Below are 24,898 nucleotides of genomic sequence, written 5' to 3' on the forward strand. Positions count from 1 at the left end.
GTTGGAAGGGACCTTGGAGGTCTTCTAGTCCAACCCCCTGCCTAGGCAGGAAACCCTATACCGTTTCAGACAAATAGCTATCCAACATCTTCTTAAAGACTTCCAGTGTTGGGGCATTCACAACTTCTGGAGGCAAGCTGTTCCACTGATTAATTGTTCTCACTGTCAGGAAATTTCTCCTCAGTTCTAAGTTGCTTCTCTCCTTGATTAGTTTCCACCCATTGCTTCTTGTTCTACCCTCAGGTGCTTTGGAGAATAGTTTGACTCCCTCTTAATTAATAAAAGGGTTTTTTGTTGGGTTCAGGAGTTTGTTTCATGCTCTTGGGAAGCCTTGGTCAGAACATTCCCCTCACAATTGTCAGGCACACACACACACACACACACACACACACACCGGCAAAACCAAGAAAGACACAGAGTTATGTCTAAGCAGTTTCCTTTATTGCTTCCCGCCTATATACAGAAATCTTGGCAAACTAAAGCATCTACTTGCAACATTAAAGATATACTCTGATAATATCTAGGGTGGAGCTGTCTTAACTCTCTTTCTCCCAGCCAAATTGACTAAACTTCTCTCTTGGTCTCTGGAATTCAGCCCCTCCTTCCTGGGAATCCAGATTGCACCAACAAAATTTCCAATTCCCAGAAAAAAAGCCAAAAACCTTCCCTTCAAACAAAATAAACCTAAATTCAATTCCCAGGTGTTTTGAACATACCTGTCCAAAAAGAATCATCCCTAGCTTGATAATCTTCCATTCCTAGAATTAGTAGAAATTGTTCTGACCGAGGTTTCCCAAGAGCACGAAGCAAACTCCTGGTCCCGACAAAAACACCTTTTATTAATTTACTGTGAATTCTGCTCATTCCCATCCAGCAAAGTCTTTCAAGGGACGATTTACAGTCACAGACCTTATCTGGCTTGGAGAGCTGCCAGACCGATATCTGCAAAACTTGGCAAGGAGTCTCGGGGAGTCATGAACCAATTAAGCGAACTATTTGTCTCCTGCAAACTCCACTCCCCTTTCGCTCCTCTTTTATTTCCTCTGGGAGGAGCCATTCATCGTCCACCTGTGGCTTTACTCCCAGGTCGACCCCTGTTCTTTAGGTGTTCCCTTCGTCTGGTAACTCTGCGCATGCGCATACTGGGAACAGACTTCAGCTGTTCATCTGCCTCACTGATGTCTGACTCTGAAGGCAGCGATAACTGGCATATGGCTCTGCCCTCCTCTCTGCCTCCGACACAGAGCCCTCATCAGAGCCTTCCCCAGACTCCAGGACTGGCCCATGTTCCTCCCCAACCTCCTCACTGTCCGAATCTGCTGTCACTGGCCACTAGTGGGATACAACAGAAATAATCAATGTTATAATTTTATATTGCTTCTTGCCATGAATATGGTTGAACTTTTATGTAAAAAAAGTTATCTGTAATATACCTTATATTCACCATTTGGAAATTGATTAATCAATCCTCCAAATCTTCACTTTGCTCAATATATTCACAGTCAATAGTTTCAAACAAAAATCATGTTCTTTTTTTTCTTTTTTTTATGTGTGACTTTTAACATAGTTCCTAACAGGCTAAATAAAAGGAATCCTCCCCAGTACATCACACAGTCTGAATAAGAAACATTTCCAAGAAGAAAATTATATTTATTTTTACTAGAAAATTTATGGGATACTAGATATAAGCCAATATCCTGCTGTTTCCATTCAAAACGCATTAAAGCTAGCAATTTTCTGTTGCAAGCATTGGTAGGAGTACTTTTTCAATTTTACATTTTTTTTAATTGAGAACATTCTGTTCTTAGTCTGGGATGAGCATCCAATCAAAATTTTGTAGTTATTTTTTTAATGCAAGAAACTGCATTTTATATACATACATATAGTCAGATAAAGGGAAGATGCTATACTTTTTTTTTCAAATATGCGATTTCTACAACATGAAGCTAAAACTTGTTAGTGTTTGGGAGGGCTATAGTTTTATTCAAATTTCACTCTAGAAGAAGGCAATGTCAAAGTCCCTCTGCATTTTTATCAGGAAAACAATATGAATCTGTGTCCAGGTAGTTTCCAAGAATTCAGCTCATTTCAAAGGGAACGTTTCCTTGCCTCAAAATATATTTCTCTGAAAATAGCATGTCACAAACGTTTCATTTTTGATAAGCTTCCCTCAGTTCAGTTAGCTAATACTTTTGTTTCTATGTGGCCTGCTTCTATTAATATTTACAGTACTATCTTCTGGCATTTGCCATTCCATGCCAAAGAACAATTAATACAGATTTCTCACTTAGAGAAATTGTGTGTAACTTTTCTCTTAGAAAAGATTGGACCACCATTTGACTTAGTGCAGTGATGGTGCCGAGTTCCCAAACCGGAACACATGTGCATATGTGTGCATGTATGCGTGTGCCGAAGCACTGGAAACCCAAAGACCAGCTGGCCGGCGCATGCATCCCTGTTTTCCGGACCATTTTCAGGGCGATTTTGGGAAATGAAAAATGGCCTGACAACAGCCCGAAAAACGGCCTGAAAATGACCTGAAAACGGGCTGAGAAATCCCTGTTTTGGGGCCACTTTCAATCCAAACAGTTTGGGCTGTTTTTCAGGTAATTTTCTGGCACTCCACCGCTTGCAGAGACCACCTGGGCACCTTGGAAACCAGAAGAGCAGCTGGCGACGGCGGGCATGCCCACAGAGAGGGCTCTGCATGCCATCTCTGGTATACGTCCCGTAGGTTCGCCATCGCAGACTTAGTGTCTACAGAAGCAAAGGTTTCTAATTCTCATGCAACAGGTTGTTTTGAAACAGCTAATGGATTTCACATTTGGTTTGGCTTTGAATTTGGGTTGATGGGCTTTTGGCATCTGGTTTGATTAATTTCTTTTGAAGAAAAACAACATAAAAATGAGTTATCTCCACAATATTACCTGTACCCAATGAATGATCTGGGACTAAATTATTCTATTTTTTTTTTAATGTGGAAAACAACTGTCAAATAATTTTGATGATTTGATGATTTCACTTCCTCCTTAGTAGAGTCAGGTGTGTCAAACTGGCGGCCACGGGGTGGATGCATCACATGCAGGCCATGTCACTGCGTTAATTGGTTTGCCAACTTGTGCTTATATTCTGAGTTATACAGTAGACTGAACTGTTTCTTATCTGACAATGATTACTGCGCATGTCACATCATACGTCACACATTCTTTACTTTCCTTCTGATCCTCCGTTCGCCTGCCAAGAGGACGCAGGCACATAACTCTGCCAAAATGTAGTTAATTGAGTTAGCAAGATTTTTATTTTATTTTATATTAAAGTGTTTTTAATTAGAATATGCTCCGGGTTTTATGTCTGCTTATTCGGAAATATGCTACTAAGAGAGCCAACGGTCCACACCTCATTAATTCAGGGTGCAACTTCCCCTGACAAGCCACGCCCACCCCAGTTCCGTGAAGGGGAAAATATCGTGATATGTCAACATGACGCCGCAAGTTTGACACCCGTCTTACAAATGTTGATGGAAATATTGGCCGAAACTTTATTGTATCCTGACCAGTTTAAGGGTTTGGTGTACTTATAAGAACTGTTGTTCCATTTGTGTCAGTTTGTTCATTATGCAAGTATATGAGGCACGTCTGTTAACTATTCATTATGGGTGGTCCCCAACTTATGACCTCAAACTGGGACTGGAATTTCAATTGCTAAGCGATGCAATCATTAAGGGAGTTTTTGTAACCATTTTTACTGTGGTTGGTTAGTTGTTAAAAAAATCACATAGTTGTTAAATGAATCATTCAGTCCCTAAATAAATCCAGCTGCCCCATTGAACTTGGCTTGTTGTCACAAATCACAATCACATAACCACAAGGGGCTGCAACCGTTGTAAGTGCAAGCCAGTTGCCAAGGGCCTGAATTGCAATCACGCAACTGAGAGAATGGTTCAACGGTCATAATTATAAGGATGGGATGTGAGTCACTTTTACAAAGGCTGTCATAACTTGAAACCATTGTCGGAAGTCAAGGACTACCAATACCACAAAAGAAATGTGGGGAAAAAAGGTTAAGTAGGAGGATTGTGATGGTATCAGGGGCTTGCAGGCTAATAACTCCCATTAAGGCTAAAGAAGAAATGAAAGGAGCAGCACAAATTCTGAGATCCCATCTAAACTCCACATTGCGTTGAAGCTTCAAAAATTAAAAAAAACTGTATCGACTGTCTTCAACGTGATGTTTTCCAGATGTACAGTATTTGGATTGCAAGTTCCAGAGCTTCTAACCAGAAATGACTGGATTCTAATACTGTCTGTAATTTTTAGAAGCCGTAGTTTCTATACATTTGGAAAATATCCATTTGGGGAAGGCAAATGGGTTGGTTGAATTATAACCTGGCCCACAGACTACTGCAATGAAAAACAGAGGCATAATTGTAGCTTTTTCGGTGGAATTAAAGTATCTCGCCTTTTCTGCTTTAGTTTTCTTTTTATTATTAATTTATAATATAAAATAAAAAAGAGAGTAGCAAAGATAAAGGAGGGAAAAGGGAAGAGAGAAGTGTAGGCTAAAGGGGAAAAAGAAAGAAAAGGCATTGACTTCCAACTCCCTTTGGTGCAGAAAATAAAATAATAACATCAAACCTCAACTTTTTACTTTTACATAGTAGCATAAACGAGCCATTTCTATAACAACCAACCTATGTAATTGGTGAAACCCAAATTCAGAGTTTCATTTTTTTCCCCACCTCAACCACAAGGTCCAGAAGTGATTTCTGCTTTAGTTTTCGGAGTTTGATTTGCATAAGAGAGCGGAGCAGATAATACTTGCTTCAACCGTGCGTAAAATCAGCTTGATCAGCAGCAAGCTAAATGTGAAATCATCTGGTTTGTTAGATCAAAGCAATCGCTTGGGTCATTCATTCATTCATTCACTCAGAAATTGGAACCATGTGAATGAATTTCTGCAGTAAGTCCTTGACGTATGATTACAATTGGGACCGGAAATCCGGTTGTAAGTCGTTGTGATTGTAAGTCAAGGCACCCCACTAGTTTTTCCAACAATTTCCCAGCAATCGTTAAGGAAAACACCACAGTCATTAAGTGAACGGTGTGGTTACAATAATACAATAGTAGTAGAGTTGGAAGGGACCTTGGAGGTCTTCTGGTCCAACCCCCTGCCTAGGCAGGAAACCCTATACCGTTTCAGACAAATGGCTATCCAACATCTTCTTAAAGACTTCCAGTGTTGGGGCATTCACAACTTCTGGAGGCAACTTCTGTTCCACTGATTAATTGTTCTAACTGTCAGGAAGTTTTTCCTCAGTTCTAAGTTGCTTCTCTCCTTGATTAGTTTCCACCCATTGCTTCTTGTTCTACCCTCAGGTGCTTTGGAGAATAGTTTGACCCCCTCTTCTTTGTGGCAACCCCTGAGATATTGGAACACTGCTATCATGTCTCCCCTAGTCCTTCTTTCTCTTAAGCTAAACATACTCAGTTCCTGCAACCGTTCTTCATATGTTTTAGTCTCCAGTCCCCTAATCATCTTTGTTGCTCTTCTCTGCACTCTTTCTAGAGTTGGTTGTTATGCAAACCCATTCTTCCAAAAGAGCTTTTTTTTTTTTTCAGGAATGTGGGAAAATGGCAAAAAAAAAAGGGCCACAAATCGTGGTCATATGACCGTGAGATGCTGCAATTGATCATACAAGCGAGTCAGTTGCCGAGCGCTTGGAGGGTAGTCATGTGACCAGGGGGTTGACATGATATTTTACAACCTTCAGAAGTTCTTTACAGGTCATAAAAACGCGCATTCTGAGCTGTAAAAATGACCAGTTGTAAGTCGAGGACTACCTGTATTGATGTTCTTCTGTGAATGTTAACAAAACAAAGGAGATCGTTGTTGATTTTAGTAAGAGACGGCATAATCATAATCCACTTTATATCAAGGCTGCAGCTGTGGAAATGGTCAATAGCATCTGGGGGTGCAGATAACTAACATTTTAGTTAAATTATTTAAATTATTATTACATTTTAAATTATTTACTTAGCAATTACAGTTCTGTCTATTTTTAACCTCCTCTTATTTATGTATTTATCCATCTAATAATTTTAATTGTTTAAATTTTAGAGTTATTTATGATGTTTTTGATATGGACTGTACACCGCCCCGAGTCCCTTTTGGGAGAGGGGGCGGTCTATAAGCGCTAACTAAATAAAATAAATAAATAAATAAATAAATAAATAGGGAAGTGTGCAAACCAGTGTTTGCATTTCCTGTGTCGGATGAGGAGAGCACATCGTTCTCATTCTAGCCACTTTTTACAGAGGCACGACAGAGAGCTTTTTAACAAACTGCATCACTGTTCGGTTTGGTGGCAACAGTGCCTCAGATAGAAAGACCATACAGAGAGTAGTCAGGACAGCCGAGAAGATTATAGGAAGCTCACTTCCCGTTATTCAGGATACTGCTTATAAGCGCTATGTGCTTAGAGCTCAAGGCATTGTTACAGACCCCACACACCCACTTTACAATCTGTTTCTGTTGCTCCCATCTGGGGGTAGGTTTCAAAGTATTTCTAGCAGGACTACCAGTTTATGTAACAGCTTTGTTCCCTATTCCATTCGTCTGGTAAACTCGCAAGATATCCCCCCCCCCCCCATGTGTATATATACATTCAAACTAGACTGTGTTGTTTCTCTGGGTCATATATGTGTGTGTTGGTATATGCATAATGGCTATCTTAGAGAGCTGAACGCAATGAAATTTCATTTTAATATATGCTGATCAGTGTACATTTAAAGTGACAAAGTCTCCTGCTCTGCTCTGCTCTACTCTATTTTTTCTATTCTATTCTATTTATGTGTGCATTGATTTTTCCCCCTTTCCATTCCCTACTTTCATTGCAGGCTTATGAATACTGAAAATGTTATTTTACAAGCCAGAGAAGAAGAAGGAGCAAAATATGAGCGTACTTTCATGGCCTCACAACTAATTGACTGGTTGATTCAGGAAGGAGAAGCTGCCACAAGAGCTGAGGCTGAACAACTTAGTCGCAGACTTCTGGAGCACGGAATTATCCAACATGGTGAGAAATGTCTTCTCAGTCACATCACTTATCAAGATGACAAAGGATGATAGGTTTGGTTCCCCTCACACATATGTGCTAGTCGTTCCCGACTCTAGGGGGCGGTGCTCATCTCCGTTTCAAGGCCAAAGAGCCAGCATTGTCCGAAAATATCTCTGTGGTCATGTGGCCAGCATGACTAAATGCCAAAGGAACAAGGAACGCTGTTACCTTCCCACCAAAGGTGGTTCCTATTTTTCTACTTGCATTTTTACATGCTTTCGAACTGCTAGGTTGGCAGAAGCTGGGATAAGTAACGGGAGCTCACTCCGTTACTTGGCACTAGGGATTCGAACCACTGAACTGATGACCATTTTGATTGACAAGCTCAGCATCTTAGCCACTGAGCCACTACATCCCTATATCAAAGGATGATAAAAGGAGTAGAAAGATGGTAGGAGAGGCATCCCATTTAAACCAAACAGGATGGAGATCCATTTTTAAGCTCAAAATGGCATTCTGGCTAAAAATTGCATTTTGCCTGGATCATACAGCTGCTTGCTCCAGCTGTCATACAATCCAGAAAAAATGTATCTTTGGATTAAGGAGTTATAGATAGGTGCGATGTGCCTGTTCCATACGTACCTCCTTAAAATCAAATCCAAAGCACTGCGTAGTTCTACTGATCAAATATACAGTGCTTGCCAAAACGGCAAGAAGCTTGGTGCCTACCCAAGGTTTTGCATTATAGTTCTCATCAGACCCATCTAACATGAAGAGTTGCAGAGTTTGTTGTCCAAAACATCTGGAAGGCATCACACTGCATATGCTGACGCAAGATGCTGGTTTTGTATGGAGTTCAGTCTACATAACAATAGCATTATCCCTGAGAGAGTTAGGCTCGATAGTTATTATTTTATTAGATTTTTCTTACGTTATACTGACTCATGGAGAATCAATTCTATCTCCATTCTCTCTCTACCCACTTTGAATCAAGTGACTGTTTTCACTGAGTAAATGTTGATATATATTCTACCAGTTCTAAAAGCAAACTGTTATTTAGCCCCAAGGTCTTTTAGCTAAGATCAAGTGTGTGTTTATCTCCCTATGTGGTTAAAACAAACAAAAGCTAGAACTTTGTCCAGGATTATGAGAGGTCTTGGCACAAGTCAGAAGCCTTCTGGTGCATCCATGATCCTTTACCAATCTCTTTCTCCATTTACAACTGTTTAAAGTATATCAGTTGCTATTTGGGAATTTTCTCCAATTTTAGAGAGTTGGATTGTTTTAGTAACCTAAGTATTTGGTAATCTAAGATTACGAAGGACAGAACAGCAAAACAGGAGTGCAAAAGTCTTGGTGCTTTTGTGTACTGTAGTGTGTGAAGCTTAGCTTTTTTTAAAAAAATCCCCTTTTCCAGATTCTTTGTTGTCTGTAGATTTCAACTTCTGTCATTGGAATCATGGAGAAATCAGGCAGTCCTAGCTGAACAGGGCTACCTTAAACTTAAATATATCTCAACTTCGGTTCTACTTGATAGACACTTGACTTTTTCCAGTTAAGGGGTAGGAAAGGCCTTTATCTAAAACCCTTGAGGGCATGTTCTTAAAGTCTTGGGTTTTAAAATTCGCCCTTTTGGGGCATACTTCTGGAACAATCATGAACCAAACATTGGTTCTTAGTTTAGACCAGGGGTATCCAAACTTGGGAACTTTAAGACTTGTGGACTTCAACTCAATTCTGGGAGTTGAAGTCCACAAGTCTTAAAGTTCCCAAGTTTGGACACCCCTGGTTTAGACATTTGTAGTCCTTTAAAGTCCTGTATGGCAAAGGGCCAGGCAACCGCTTCACTGTTACCCATCGCATCAGATCTGGCAGGAGAGGCACAAAGAAGGGGGGGATGTCAACATTTTTCAAAGCACCAGGGGGCAGGACAAGAAACTATGGATGGAAATTAATCAAGGAGAGAAGCAACCTGGAATTGAGGAGAAACTTCCTGAGGACAATTAACCAGTGAAACAGCTTGCCTTCAGTCATTGTGGGTGCTTCATCACTGGAGGTTTTAAGAAGAGACTGGAAGTCACTTGTCTGAAATGCAGGGGTGGGTTCCTGCCAATTCTAATTCTATAGAAGAGGTTCCACAAATCTACAGTGCCGTTTAGAACCGGTTCCAGCTCCCTCCTCCCGCCCGTCTGCACATCATCAAGATGAAGAGCGAGAGGAGGAATTCTGGGAGTTGAAGTCCAGAAGACTTAAAGCTGTCAAGTTTGAACACCCCTGGGGTTCTTTGCCCTAAAGGGTTAGGGGTGCACGGGTCTTGTAACTTGACAGCTTTAAGACTTGCGTGCTTCAAATGCCAGAGTTCCTGAGCCAACATTTTGGTTGCTAAGCAAGAGCATTGTTAAGTGAGTTTCACCACATTTTATAAGTTGGCCATGCCTACCTAGTCACATGGCTGCCAAGCCACTCCCACCCGGTCACAAGGATGGCAAGCCACTCCCACTTGGTCACATGGATGGCAAGCCACTCCCACCTGGTCACATGGATGGCAAGCCACTCCCACAAAGCAGGCCACACCTACAGAAGAGGTTCTAAAATTTTTTGAAACCCACCACTGCTGAAATGGTATAGGTCAGCGGTTCTCAAATAGTGGGGCGCGCCCCCCTGGGGGGGCGCGAGGCTCCGTAAAGGGGGGCGCGAAGGCTCCCTTTCCATCTGGGTGCAACGGCGGCGAAGGCGTGGGCGAGGCATAATATATCCCGCCTGGAAGTGGCAGCACTTCGGACTGTGGATTTTCATTGGAGCCGCGGGCTGGGGCTGTGCAAGAAGCCTGCTCGGGCGGGGGTGGGAGGGAGGGAAGCATGGGACCGCCCGTCTTCGCCACCGCGTAGCTCGCCTCCCCGCCAGCAGCTCCACCGCCAGCATTCCGTCTGGAAGCAGAAGCGCAACAGCCGCTGTTGGGGAAGGGACAAAGGGGCGGCGGTCGCCCGATCTTGCCACTGCCACCCCTTCGCCCCTGGTAACGGCGACTGTTGTGCTGCTGCTTCCAGCTGGGATGCTGGAGGAGCTGCTGGCAGGGAGGGAGGGAAGAAGGGCAGAAGGGAGGTGGAAGGAAGGAAAGAAAAGCAGACACGCCGGAGGGAAAGAGGAAAGAAGGCAAGCAGGCAGGAAGGAGGCAGAAGGAAGGAGGGAAGAATGGAACTGGAAGGGAGGCAGGGAAGGAGGGAGGGAGAAAGGAAGGATAGGAGGATAGGGAAAGAGGAAAGAAGGCAGGCAGGCAGAAGGGAGGGAGGTGCAAGGAAGGAAGGAAGCATAGATAAGCAGGAGGGAAAGAAGGCAGGCAGGCAGGGGGAAAGAGGAAGGAGGGAACTGGAAGGGAGGCAGGAAGGAAGGGAAGGAGGAAGGGAGGGTGGAAGGAAGGATAGACAAGTAAAAGGGAAAGAGGAAAGAAAGCATGTGACTATGGTGGGAGACGTGGAAAGACCGGTGTGCTATGTTATGCAGAGGTGTACTTATAACAATTTTATAGACAAATGATACTATTTACAGTCGCGCGGGGGGGGGGGGGGCGCGAAATGTTTTCTTCTTCCTAGGGGGGGGCATGACAGAAAATAATTGAGAAGCACTGGTATAGGTCAAGATGGACTAGAAGACCTCCAAGGTTCCTTCCAGCTCTATTCTGATTGATTGATTGATTGATTGATTGATTGCTGCTAGTCCCATCCACAAAAGAAATCTATTTACGAAGCGAGTCTTTTCTGCTACAACACCAATCCTCTGGAATATTACCTATTGTAAGGTGAGGTTAGCTCCGACCCTTACGGTCTTCCATAAGACCCTCAAAATACAGTTTTTTCAGCAAACTTGGGGATCCCATGGTAAGTTTGGGTCTTTTTCTATTTCAACGAGAATGAGGAGATCTGTGCTGGAGTTTTAAAATGAAAGCTTATTTATCAGTGTGAAACATTGTTGTGCAATGAAAAGAAAATCAACCATGGGGGAATAAAATCTGTTCTTCAGCTAGCATATAGAAATGGAGAGGGTCTGATAGTTGTAAAGGATGTAAGCAAGAGGTGAGAACATAGTTATACAGGAAAAAAACTCAAGTTTAGAATCTCCCCCCTCCCCCATTCAGCACTAAAGAGCATTGCAAATATTGAACTGTATCATTGATTTCCAAAATGAACTGTCCAGAAATATTGTATTGCTTAAAATTGCTGTTAAAATAACTTGAATGCTGGGTATCATTTTCTCATTGCAAGGGATAATAATTCCCTCCTAATTTTTATACTCTGCTAAAATGAAGGAGTAGAGTAGAGTAGAGTAGAGTAGAGGAATAGAATAGAATAGAATAGAATAGAATAGAATAACAGAGTTGGAAGGGACCTTGGAGGTCTTCTAGTTCAACCCCCTGCTTAGGCAGGAAACCCTACACCACTTCAGACAAATGGTTGTCCAATCTCTTCTTAAAATCTTCCAGTGTTGGAGCATTCACAACTTCTGGAGGCAAGCTGTTCCACTGATTAATTGTTCTCACTGTCAGAAATTTTTTCCTCAGTTCTAAGTCACTTCTTCTCTCAAAGGCTTTCTTTGTTTTTCTTAACTGCCACTAGTGTCCAACAAACACCATTGTATGGATAGCAACTTGCTCTATCAGTTCCGAATGGATTTCCGCCGCAGGAGGAGATTGATGGAACTGCTCACCGAGAAGTCCCGTTTGGTGCCGGAGAGCCACAACAGTCCTTTTTGCCTGCGGAAGCAAAATCACGACCACAAAAAACACGCCAGTTTCCTCTCAGGTATATTTTGGATTAGTGCTGGAGGGTAAACAGACATTCAGGAATTCCTTAAGTTAGGACCATGATTGAGCCCCACAATTACAATCACAGGTTGTGACAGTTGTAAAGTGGATCATCACGTGACCGGACCCAATTTTACGACCTTGAATGAACGCCACAGTAATATAATGAACGCCAAGTGGAAACTGGAAGTAAACACTGGTTTCTGGGGGGGGAAAAACATTGTGAAGCACAGTCACGTGACTGTTTGAGGCTGCAAATGGCTGTAAATGTGGGTCCGTTGCCGTGGGCTCAAAAAGTGGTCACGTGGTTGAAATTTCAGAATCAGGTCGTAAGTAGTTTTTGGCAAGTCTGTTATACTTTCGACAATCACCAGTTGTACGTCAAGGACTACCTGTATGCATAGGAACTAGTTCAATATCTCAGATTCAGAGATTGTATTCAGCCGGTTCGGACTGGTTTGGGAAAACCAGTAGCTCCGATGATCAGCTGGCCCTGCCTACCAGTGGTAGGTTCCAGATCCCGTTCCAACCGGTACAGCATCCACATGCAAGGCTCCAGCTGCTCAGCTGAGTGTCGCACAGGTGCTGTATGCGCCGTGTGCGGAAGCACCGAAGACTTAAAAGACCGGTAAGGAGTTCGGGCGGGCGGGGCCCTCTGGAGCACCATACCGGAACGGTATCTGGTGCTCCGGGCAGGCTCTGGTACGCCTGTACCGGGGCGTACCGCCTACAATCTACCACTGCTGCCCACCCACCCCTGCTCTATCCTGTCCTTTATTTCTTGCTTTCTAGCTCATCTCAATTGCGCAGCACAGCTGTTTTACTTACCATTGCTAACTTGGAAGGTAAGCAGCTGAGCTTCTAAATGCTCCATTTTCAGCGCTGCACACGCACACGAAGCACGCAAAGCGTGCACTCACCGAACTGGTTGTTAAACTGGTAGCATCCCACCACTGCTCAGATTGTAGAGCATGTTTAAGTAACATACAGTATTTCTGGATACAGTTCAAAAAGCATGTATTGCATGGTTTGGATGCCATCTAGGGAAACTGGAAGGACCAAAGTCAGACACACAAAAAACTAGAGACTAAGCAGGCTTATACCACAATAGTGCACCACTGACCATTACTGAGAAATAGCCAGTTTGCTGTCTAACATGATACACAGGTGGAAAAAGAAATATAAGATTTGAATCTGGATTCAGGCTCATATAGTACCTGGCAATTGCTGGTTTTCTGCTCCAATTACATCTTTCCTAGTAGCTATAATAAAATTAAAACGATAAAAGAGCTACGGCCTACTGACTTTCATGTTTGAGGTCTGGGTGAAATCTTACACTCCTTCGTTCCATATTTTCTACTTGCTTTCTACATTCTGAGGCAGGGGTAAAAATCTGCCTTACTCAGAAAGCTGATTCAGTCAGCCTGGTACTATAGACCAGTACAGGTAGTCCTCGACTTACAACATATCATTTAATGACCATTCCGTTCCAAAGGACACTGAAAATAGTGACGTATGACCATTTTTTACAGTTACAACCTTTGCTGCATCCCCATGATCTCGCGATCAAAATTCAGATGCTCCGCCACTGGTTCATACTTATGACCATTGCAGCTTCCTCCCCGAAAATAAGGCCAAGTGCTATTTCGGGGGGGTCAAAAGAAAATAAGACCCCCTCTTATTTTCGGGGAAACATGGGTCCTAACTTACCAACTTGCAGTGATTCACTTAACAATGGTGGCAAGAAAGGTTATAAAATGGGACAAAACTCACTTAACAAATGTCTCACTTGACAACAGTAATTTTGGGCTCAATTGTGGTCGTACGTCGAGGACTACCTACACTTGGTTCATGACAAGTTTCCTTTTAAAAACATCGGTCATTTCTTATCCTACTTGGAGAAAGGGTGGTTTTGGCTTTTGCTTCCTTTCCTTTTCTTTTCTTTTGCTATACATAGACAGCAGGCAGACTTTCAGTCATTTTGCTCAAGGGAAGGCAGCTCTTTTGCAAAAGCAGGTTCTTCACTCTCACAACCATGCCTGGACTGGTACTCGTCCTCCACCTTGTCAAAAGAGAAGCTTGTATGTCAAAAAAATCAGTGGTATTCAGCCAGTTCTGACCAGTTCTGGAGAACCGGTAGCAGAAACTTTGAGTGTTTCAGAGAACCAGCAAATACCACCTCTGGATGGTCCCGCTGCCTCCCGAGTCCCAGTTGATCAGCTGAGTCTTCTTTTGTTGCCCTCTGTTCAGGAGAACAGAGCTGGAAAGCAGGTTAGTGGAGTAGGGAGGGAATGAGGATTTTGCAGTATCCTTCCCCCAGGTGTGGGGAAGGAATGGAGGTTTTGCAGTATCCTTCCCCTGCCATGCCCACCAAGCCACACCCACAGAAACAGTAGTAAAAACTTTTGAATCCCGCCACTGAAGCAAATACGTTATCTAAAACTGGGTTTATGACTGGTTTCCCCTGAAGAGGTGTATTTTCCTTTTAACACCATAGGAAGTGAAATGCTTCCAGGAATTTTTTTATGTATTCACATGAAGTTCATTTCCTGTTAATTATATCTAGGATGTTGACCTTTTAATGCTTGACAAAAGGATGCGGCAGGGAATACGCCCTACGGGCAAAAATTCTTGTCCCTGGCCATTCTCTGTTAAAGCATCTGCTGGTAGGACAATTTCATCTGAACTTTTGGTTAAATACAGGAAACCAAAGGTGGATAATCCTCAACTTATGACCACAATTGAGCCCAAAGTTTCCATTGCTAAGCAAGACAGTTGATAAGTGAGACAACTGACTCACCAACTGACAAGCTCAGCGCTTTTAACAGCTGACCCACCGCGCCCCTTTTAGAATGCACAGAAGAAGGGGGCATAAGGTTTATTACATACAACAGCTAGTCATGAATCCGCCTTGTTCAGCATCTATCACGGCATCAAAAAATGAGTGGCCATTCCACAAGGGCTACCTGTAATGGGTTCTGAAATGACAGAGGTACCTAAGGAAAACAGTTAAGAGACCCCAGTGTGGTTCTTGTCTTCTACAATAAATCTCCCTCACTCTTTGATTTGGACAGTGAGCCCCAGCAAGGAGATCAAGATTGTCTCTGCGGTCAGACGGAGTAGCATGAGCAGCTGTGGTAGCAGCGGGTACTTCAGCAGCAGCCCGACCCTCGGCAGCAGCCCACCTGTCCTCTGCAACCCGAAATCTGGTAGGATGCTTAGGCATGTTTGCAACAGTGATGGTTTAGGGCAGGGGTGTCAACATTGAGTTCATTGAGGGCCGCATCAGGGTTGTGTTTGACCTTGGGGGGTGGAGGTGTGTGTGTGGCCACAGTGGGCATGGCCAGCTTGACGTCACTTGTGTCAGGGGTGCCTGTGGTGGACCAAGCACTCTGCCAGCAAAAACGGAGCTTGGGAGTGCTGCCCGCAGCCTTGCAAGCTCTGTTTTTGCTGGCAGAGGACTGCAGGCCAGTTCTTCGCTGCTTCCAGGGCGGCCCCGCAGGCCAGATATAAGCACCCCGCGGGCCAGCTCCAGCTCCGGGGCCTTGAGTTTGACACCCCTCGTTTAGGGGGGCGTACTTCTGCATCATTGCGTCTAATGTGCACTTTTTGTTTCTTTATGCTAGTAGCAGCTGCTGAGCTGGGGAATGTGATGATGGTTGTTTGTGGCTATTTATTGGAGAGCAATTGTAACCCTTTTTTTTCCCAATGATGAAAATAGGTCAGGGATGGCTGTTGGCCTTGAGCAGAAGTTAATAACTTTGGAGGAGTAATTATCATCCCAGGCAGAATTAATGTCCACGTACAGCTTCAAGTCACATTTGGCTTCTTGAGATAACAGCGGTTATCTTGGTACTTGGGGACACCCTTACATCCTCAGTATAAAAATGGCTTTATAAAGAAATTTGGTTGCATAACTTACTAGCTTTATCCTCAGTATCTCTCTCCCACCCCCACCCCTGCCTTTCCACATCTTATATCCTGGCAGGAGGCAAGAGTATTCCATTCTTGCATTGTTGTAAATAACACTTAGAAACCCGAAGCTGAGTTTGAATGAGCAGAATATACTCCTCGTTTAGGGCTACACAGATATTTGGATTTAAACAAGTTTGAAGGATATTTCAGTGTGGACCTAACACCTATCGGGAACCCTTTAAAGCAATGCTTTTCAAATTTGGCAACTTTAAGATAGGTGGATCTCAACTGCCAGAATTCCCCAGCCAGCTGGATATCTAATGTTTACTTTATTATTTTTTCCAGATTTGTTAACTCAACCTTAATTATTTTATAAGTATCTTAAGGTGGAGAACATACACAGCACACCTTCCTGTTCCTATGTTCCCCACAATAGCAATCCTATAAGGTAACCCTTACTGGGATTCGAACCTGGGCTGTTTTTACATGTTAGGCAGTTGTATTAACCTCTAAGCCACAAGCTCTCCTCCCTTATCAGCTGAGCCAAAGAAATGATTGTTATGTCAAAGCACCTGGTATGCCCAAAGCTTGTGGCTTAGAGGCTAATACAACTGCCTAACATGTAAAAACAGCCCAGGTTGCTAGCTGATGAGAGCTAAATAGTTTGAAATAGATCTATACTAGTCTCCCTTTATTTATTTATCAGCACAAATGCAACATAAAATGGTTTTCTGCCTGGAAGGCTCCTAGGGTAGAGCTGAAAGGCAAAAGGGAAGCAGTATGCTCCCTCCCATATTTGGGCATACCAGGTGCTTTGACATAAATATATATGTGTGTGTGTGTGTGTGTGTTGTATTTGTGCTGATAAATAAATAAAGGGAGACTAGTATAGATCCATTACAAGCTATTTAGCTCTCATCAGCTAGCCATACCCTTACTGGGATTCGAAATATTTGGGCATACCAGGGGTTGTAACACAAATACATACATACATACATACATACATACATACATACATACATACATACATACATACATATTTGTGTTGTATTTGTACTGATAAATAAATAAAGGGAGACTAGTATAGATCTATTTCGAGCTAATTAGCTCTCATCAGCTAGCCATACCCTTACTGGGATTTGAACCTGGGCTGTATTATATATTAGGCAGGAGTCTTAGCCACTAAGCCACAGGCTCTCATCAGTTGAGCCAGGGAAATAGGTATGTATTTGTGTTACAACCCCTGGTATGCCTAAATATGGGAGGAAGGTCACTACTCCCTCTTTCTGTCCTTCGGCTCATCACAGAAGACCATGCAGGCAGAAAACCATATTTTTATTTTTAATGTTGCCTTTTTATATTTGTGTTGTATTTGTACTGTCACATCTTGATTGGCTGATGGAATTGATGTTTGGTGAGGGTGATTGGTGAGGGTGTCCTGTGTTGTTCTGGGTCCTGTGTTGGTTTTTATGGCTGGGGCTCATTTATTGACTAGGGCTGGTTTTCAGATGTCTGGTAGGCGGGAGGTATCGTCAAGTTTATTCATGTTGTGGGGGTGTTTCTCTATTTTGATAGCTTCCATAATTATTGTCTTGTTGAATTGTTCAGTTTTGGACATTAACTGGTTCCTTCAAAATCAATTTCATGTCCTGTTGCTTTAAGGTGCTGGAAACAGGAGGAAGTTTTTTCTTCTTTTCTTACTGCGACTTGTGTTGTGCGATGCGTGCATTTATTCTCCTATTAGTTTGTCCAATGTATGTGGCCGGGCAGATTTTGCATGGTATTTCATAGACTCCTTGGTTTTCTAGCTGGATTTTGTCTTTGGGGTTTCTTAAGATGTTGGCTATTTTTTGGTCAGTGCCGAAGGCTGTCTTGATATTGTGTTTGTGGAGAATTTTGCTGATTTTATCTGTAGTGCCTTTGATGTAATGAAACCAACGCCTTAGATAAATCTGAACACAAACACAAACTCTGGCTTAGATATGTAGATGACACTTTTGTAATTTGGCCACATGGGAAAGAAAAACTGGATAACTTCCTCACACATCTCAACAGTCTACGCCTCAAAATACAATTTACTATGGAAATAGAAGCTAACAACCAACTTCCCTTTCTGGATGTCCTAATCTACGAAAAACCCAATGGCTCCCTAGGATACACCATCTACCAAAAATAAACCCCACACCAACCACTACTTAAATGCACAATCCCATCACCACCCTGCACAGATTAACTCCATAGCCAAGACCCTCATCTCTAGAACCAAACGCCTAGCTGACAAAGACCACCTGAAAACTGAATTACACACCCTCACTAACGTATCAATTTACAACAGATTCAAAAAAACCACAACTACCAACCTAATCCAAAGGGAGACACCCCCCCAAGAACCGAAACACAGAACAGGACAATGGCATCGCCTTCCTCCTTTACATTGAAATCCAGCTAGAAAACCAAGGAATCTACGAAATACCATGCAAAATCTTCCCTGCAACATACATAGGACAAACGAAGAGGAGAATAAATGCATGCGTTGCAGAACACAAGAACGCAGTAAGAAAAAAAGAAAAAAATCCTCCCTTTTCCAGCACCTTAAAGCTACAGGACATGAATTTAATTTTGAAGGAACCAGGTTAATCTCCAAAACTGAACACTTCAACAAGAGAATAATTATGGAAGCTATCGAAATAGAGAAACACCCCCACAACATGAATAAACGTGACGATACCTCCCGCCTACCAGACATCTAGAAACCAGCCCTAGTCAACAAACGAGCCCCACTCACCACCCAGGCCGTTACAACACAAAACAACAGCGGACCCATAGCCAGCACCAATCAGCACCAATCTACCAATCATGATACAGACACACATGAAATCAATCCACTTGCTGAAACGGGGCCAGCACTCCACCCCCCGCCCCCACCAAGGCTTGTAGAGGGATGGCAGTTCCAATCACGCTTTAAGCATGAAGATGGCGAGTGAAACCTCGCTGAAACGTTGCCAAGACAATCTCAATCTTACACAGGAAAAGACCCGAATACAAGACCAGCATACCTACACTGGTGAAAATCTACAAATATACATATCTATATATCTCTGTGTGTGTGTGTGTATGTATATGTATGTATATGCTGGTTTTGTTGTATTCAGGTCTTTTCCTGTGTAATATTGAGATTGTCTTGGCAACATTTCAGTGAGGTCTCACTCGCCATCTTCAGGCTGGTGTTTTTGGCTTTGCTATATATATACAGCAACATTTACTACCTGTCTGTCTAGATAGAACAGATAATCAAACCAATCATCATTTGTCTAGACAACACTAGGCTAAGTTCTACAAGGGGCAACTCCATGTAATACAATATGTCTTTTAGAGACTTGTGCAATTTCCATTGAGAAACATGGAACTGAATGTCTCCAAGCTGCCAATGGTTAAACAAACTCACCATTACTTTCAAAGGTAGCATGCCAAACTAAAGAGATCCCTGATAAGCTATGTCAGATAAGCTGGGGTGGTTAAATGATAAAACATTCCAGCAGTTTTATATCTCTTGTACATTGTTATTGGCACAATAAAATAAAAATATTATAAGGCTGTGAAGACTTAGTTGTGTGCCCTGGCCTGAGGCCCTGAATATGTAAGAGTCCTGTTTCCTGGTTGTATTAACATCAAAATAACAGCTTTATTTAACGCCACGTACATTTATTTTGTCCTGTGTGAAGCCTCCCAGACTCACTAGCTGAGATACTCAGCTGTAGAAATTTTTTTAAAAATAGATTATTGGAATAGAAGCCAATTAATTTCTAATGGATTTGAAGGAGAAAGTGTTTTATTTGAGAATCGGGTTTGCCAGAAAATGTAGAAAAATAAATTGTGGGAAGTGATGTCTGGTGGTGCAGTGGTTGGAATGCAGTATTGCAGGCTAACACTGACCGCAGCCTGGAGTTTGATCTTGACGGGGTCAAGGTTGACTCAGCCTTCCATCCTTCTGAGGTCAGTGAAATGAGCACCCAGATTGTTGGGTGCAATATGCTGACCTTATAAACTTTGGGAATGGACTTCCGGTTTGCGCGTTGGGCTGTTTTTCGCCCTCCGGACGGAGAAAAACGGCTCAACGGGCAACCCGGAAGTCCATTCCCGAACTTCCGGTTTGCGTGTTGGGCCGTTTTGGAGGCTTTTTTCACCCTCCCCAGGCTCCTAGAATGCCTCAGGAGCCTGGGGAGGGCAAAAAACAAACCTACCGGGCCCACCAGAAGTCAGAAAACGGCCCGTTTTTGCCTTCTGGAGGGCCTCCAGCAGGCGGGGTAAGCCATTTTCGCCCTCCCCACGCTCCAAGGAAGCCATGCGCGCATGCGCAGGTCAACAGGGGGGTCACACAGGCAGGCACAGGGGGCATGAAATTATGGGGGTAGGCATGCAAGCGAGCGCATGCTCACGTTTTTGGCACTTGAGGCAAAAAAGGTTCGCCATCACTGTTCTAGGCAAAGCAATACCAATTTTTTTTTGAAAAAAACCCTTTCTTGGAGAAGCAATCGGTTAAAATCCTAAATCACTGACCCTAGGGCAGGGGTGTCCGAACTTTTTGCAAGGAGGGCCAGATTTGGTGAGGTGAAAATGTGTGGGACCGATCATTCAGCCTGACATTCTTTGAACCCTTAACATTAAATGCGAATTAACTACCATATTTTTCGGAGTATAAGACGCACCAAGATTTTGAAGAGGCAAATTTTAAAAAAAAGTTTTTGCACTCTCCCAAAAATGGCCCATTTTTCATGAAAATGCGCCTTTTTTTAAAAGGGCATGAATAGCCTTTAAGAGGCTTCTAGAGTGCTCCTGGGGGCTGGGGGGGGGCAAAGTTCATTTATGCCTTCCACAGCCCCCAGGAGCACTCTGAAAAACTCCTAAAGGCTACGCGCAGCCATTTTGGTGAAGGGGGCAGAGTTTTGGGAGGCAAAAAATGCTGTATTCAGTGTATAAGATGCACCCAGATTTTTAGCCTCTTTTTTGAGGGGAAAAAGATGCATCTTTATACTCCGAAAAATACGGTATTTTATGAAAGACTAAACAAATAACTCCCGTGGGGAGAAGAGGCTGCGGGCCGCTTGCAATTTGAAAAAGGGCCGCATTTGGCCCCCGGGCTGCACTTTGGACATACCTGCCCTAGAGTATGCATGTAGAATTCCACCGGATCCCGAATCACCTCAGAATCAGACTAAAATCCATGTTTTTCTCCTTGGTTTGGCTTCTCAACTGTAGATCAGTCTGTCGGTTTATTTTACAATTTATTTTTATTGATTTTATTTTATTTCCATAGCCATCCCATCTCAATTGCGCAATTCACAGGCCGGGCAACAAGCCTTTGATTTATGCTGAGCTATGAATGAAACAGGGCAGCGCAATGAAAGGGGAACAACAAAGTGATGAGGCTAGGAGTGAGAACAACTGCAAAATTCTTTCAGCTGTCACATCAATTTGTATCTGACAAGCCCTTATTGAACAAGATGAAAGCTGCCACCAGCCTATTTTTGTTCTCAGCCATTTCCTGCGCTTCCAGAAAGATGAAAGATAACTCAATTCTGGCCTTCAAAGAAAAAGTGGATAAAAATATGCTGATTCCAAAGAAAATTTGACGAGGAAGAAATCATTTGGGCTTCTCCTTTTTTACATCAGTCTGGGTGTGCGTTAACAACTTCAGCAGACAGTTTCTGTAGCCCATAATAGCTCTTTTCAGTCTGTGCGATAGAAAGTGTTTTAATCATCGGAGGAACCCACAAGCATGACGGGTTTTGTGATTTTTAGATGTATTTCCTCCTACAGGTAATCCTTGGCTTATAACTGCTTCTTTAGTGACCGTTCAAAAATGATAACGGCACTGAAAAAAGTGACTTACAACCAGTCCTCATAATTATGACCGTCACGGCATTCCCCAGGATCACACGGTCACAATACAGGCACCTGGCAATGGCATGTATTCATCAAGATTGCAAAGTCATTAAGGGAAGCTAGATTCATGCAACAGCCACACAATTTGCTTGTGACTGTTTCACTTAGCAACGGTAGCAAAAGAGGTTGCAAAATCAGGTGTAACGCAGCTAAAAAGAGCAAGAGAGCAAGAGAGATTATGATTCTAATTGTGGTCGTAAAGCGAGGATTATGTGTCATTTCCTCTCCTATTCTGAACATTACACTTATTCGCAAAGTATAAAGGCTGGCTTGTCCTTATCCGTAGATAGTTCAAAAGCAGTTGCATTGACTTCAGTTCCTAGAACTGGTGCTGGATTTCTAAGGACAAAGCAATAAAAAGCAATTTTGGGGGTTTAGTGAACAGTGCGTGCAACGTCATTCAGAAAAGGTTAAGACCCAAGGCTAGAAATCAGGAGACAGTGCGTTCAAGTCTACCAGGGGTGTCAAACTCGATTTCATTCAGGGCCGCATCAGGGTTGTGTTTGACCTCAGGGGGGCCAGAGTGGGCATGGCCAGGATGGGTGTGGCCAGCTCGATGTCACTTATGTCAGAGGCGCCTGTGGTGGCCTCAGCACTCTGCCAGAGAAAACTGGCTCCATTTCAAGCTGTGACGGCCTCCTGCAACCCTCTGCCAGTGAAAACGGAGCCCAGGAGGGCCACCCCAAGTCCCCCCTCCAAAGCGCCCCCCCCCAAGCTCTGTTTTTCTGGCAGAGGCACCATGGGCCAGTTCTTTGCTATTCCGGGGCAGCCCCACGGGTCAGATCTAAGCATCCTGTGGGCCGGATCTGGGCCCCAGGCCTTGACTTTGACATCCCTGAATTATACAATATATTTAATTTATTTCTCCACAAGCATGTAAGACAGGGGTGTCCAAACTTGGGAACCTTAAGACTTGTGGACTTCAACTCCCAGAATTCCCCAGCTGGCTGGGGAATTCTGGGAGTTGAAGTCCACAAGTCTTAAGGTTCCCAAGTTTGGACACCCCTGATGTAAGAAGATTAGGACTGTGGAGCGATCTGGATTCGAAGGGTAAAATCTGATTAGGAGTCCATCTGTATCCGCTGTTCACAACTTTAACCCAGGACCAGACAGTTTCCTTGGTTAAAGTAATGGCCTAGAAACAAGGAGGCGGTGAGTTCTAATCCCGCCTTAGACATGAAAGTCAGCTAGGTGACTTTGAGCCAGTCATTCCCTCTCAGTCCAACCCACCTCACAGGGTGGTTGTTGTGATGTGGAAAATAAGAGGAGAAAGGTGTGCTAGGTATGTTCACCGCCTTGAGTTATTTGTAAAAATAATAAAGGCAAGATATAAAAATAAATAAGTTAATAAACAAACAAACAAACAAACAAACAAATAAATAAAGGCACCATTCCTCTCTTCTTCCCTGTAACTATACAGGTAGGCCAAAATTCGCGACACTTGGCAACTGACTCATATTTATGATGGTTGCAATGCCCGGGGATCAGGTGATCCCATCTTGTGACCTTCTCCCAAGCAAAATCAATGGGGAAGCCAGATTCACTTAACAACTGTGTTACTAACTGAACAACTGCAGTGATTCACTTAACAACTGTGGCAAGAAAGGTCGTAAAATGGGGCCAAATTCACTTTACAAATGATAGCAACAGAAATGTTGGGCTCGATTCTGGTCAAAGACGACCTGCACAAAACTCTATTTTGTTTCCTTGGATTTAAATGTTCGGAAACTGGGCATTTCCTAGGCAAGTGCACCAATGCCAACCCAGAGTTGTAGACCTTATGAAAAGGAGAAGCACAAATCAGCAACCAGTTTAATTTTTATTTTACATTTTCTGAGGCAAGAGGGCACTCCTTACTGCAGCCTTTTTTTCCCCTTAGAGGTTCATCACTTGAGCACATCTGGGTTATTTTGGATGCTCTATATGTCACTTTGTCAATGGACATTTGATGTCCTTGACAGTTGTGAAAAATTGCCTAGTGGTTTCCTTTTTAAGGCAGGTACAGAGTAATTGTTTTATTCTCAGAAAAGGTCACTTTTAGGAGAAGGAAAAAAAGCAAAAGTTGCAATATAACCCTTGGAGGGGAAAATGACTGAATGAAGCCAGGCAATTCCAGGCCATATTCCTAATTTGGAAGCAGCTTCAACCCAGGGGTGAGCTTCAAAAATTTTATCAAGGGGTTCTCTGCCCAGTTGCTAGGTGGGCGTGGCCAAGTTGGCCTCCTGCACCATGGGCTCCGGAGGCTTTCTTCGAGGCTCTGGGAGGGTGAAAACACACTCCCCCTGGGCTCCAGAGGCCCTGCGGTGGCCGGAAACGCGCCAGTTTCCGGCCTTCCTAACTTCTAGTAGTCCCGTTTTTGCTCTCCCCAAGCCTCTGTGCGCGCCCTGAATTTACCTGCATCCAAAATGGGCCGCATGGGGACTCCTGGGAGGGGAGGGGCAGAGTGGGCGGGGCCAGCCAGGAGTGGAATTTGGGGGTTCTCCAAACTGTACAGAATCTTAGCTAGAAGTTCTCCCGAACCCCTGCGAACCCCCAGCAACTTCAACCTCTGAAGAACAATTAGAAACAAATCTTATTTAGGTGTCTTTCCTTCCATTTTTTTCCTCCAGTACTAAAAAGAACAGTGAGTCCTGAAGAACTTCTGCAGCCCGGGGCTCCCTATGCCCGGAAAACATTCACTGTAAGTTTGTGTTTCACATCTTTATTTTCTGCTGCTTAGCGCATTTGATTGTTTATTATCCACAAAGGTTTATGTAGTGTTGCGACCGTTGCTTAGAATTTTAGCTACTAAATTTCAGGTGCTGAACCTGACTGTGGTGTAAAGCTGTCCAAAAGGTCCTTTTTTCAGGAGGCAACTGGACTTTCTGGTTTTTCTTTAAAGATGCTTCACTTCTCATTCAAGAAGCTTTAATCCAAGAAGCACAACGTCTTTTAAAAACAAACCAGAAAGTCCAGTTGCCTCTTGGAAAAACACCTTTGGGATAACCATGGCCTGGATGACTGAGAATCTACATAGACATGGTGTAAAGCTATTTTTGTTCAATGGTGTAGAAATAACACAATGATTTTGAAGTCATCTTATAAATATGACTAACTAGCTGCTAACTAGCTGCGTTACCTGGAACAAATCCCCCTTACCAGAGGGAGCTCCCTTGCTGTTTGTTTGTTTGTCTAAGAACCAATCC

The 24,898-nt window shown here is 43.3% G+C and overlaps 1 protein-coding gene across 2 annotated transcripts in view; it reads left to right on the top strand.

Annotated features, from left to right (window-relative positions):
* DEPTOR (DEP domain containing MTOR interacting protein) overlaps positions 1-24,898 on the top strand; it is an 85,603-nt gene that overhangs the window by 43,953 nt on the left and 16,752 nt on the right. For both annotated transcript variants that reach the window (XM_081950859.1, XM_081950858.1), the window contains exons 5-8: positions 6,897-7,075; positions 11,668-11,853; positions 14,930-15,064; positions 24,323-24,393. In XM_081950859.1, the coding sequence (XP_081806985.1) occupies positions 6,897-7,075; positions 11,668-11,853; positions 14,930-15,064; positions 24,323-24,393 (571 nt within the window). The remainder of the gene's footprint in view (positions 1-6,896; positions 7,076-11,667; positions 11,854-14,929; positions 15,065-24,322; positions 24,394-24,898) is intronic.

This window comes from Natrix helvetica (assembly GCF_964273705.1).
Source record: "Natrix helvetica genome assembly, chromosome: 4".
In the NCBI taxonomy this organism is placed as follows: domain Eukaryota; kingdom Metazoa; phylum Chordata; class Lepidosauria; order Squamata; family Natricidae; genus Natrix; species Natrix helvetica.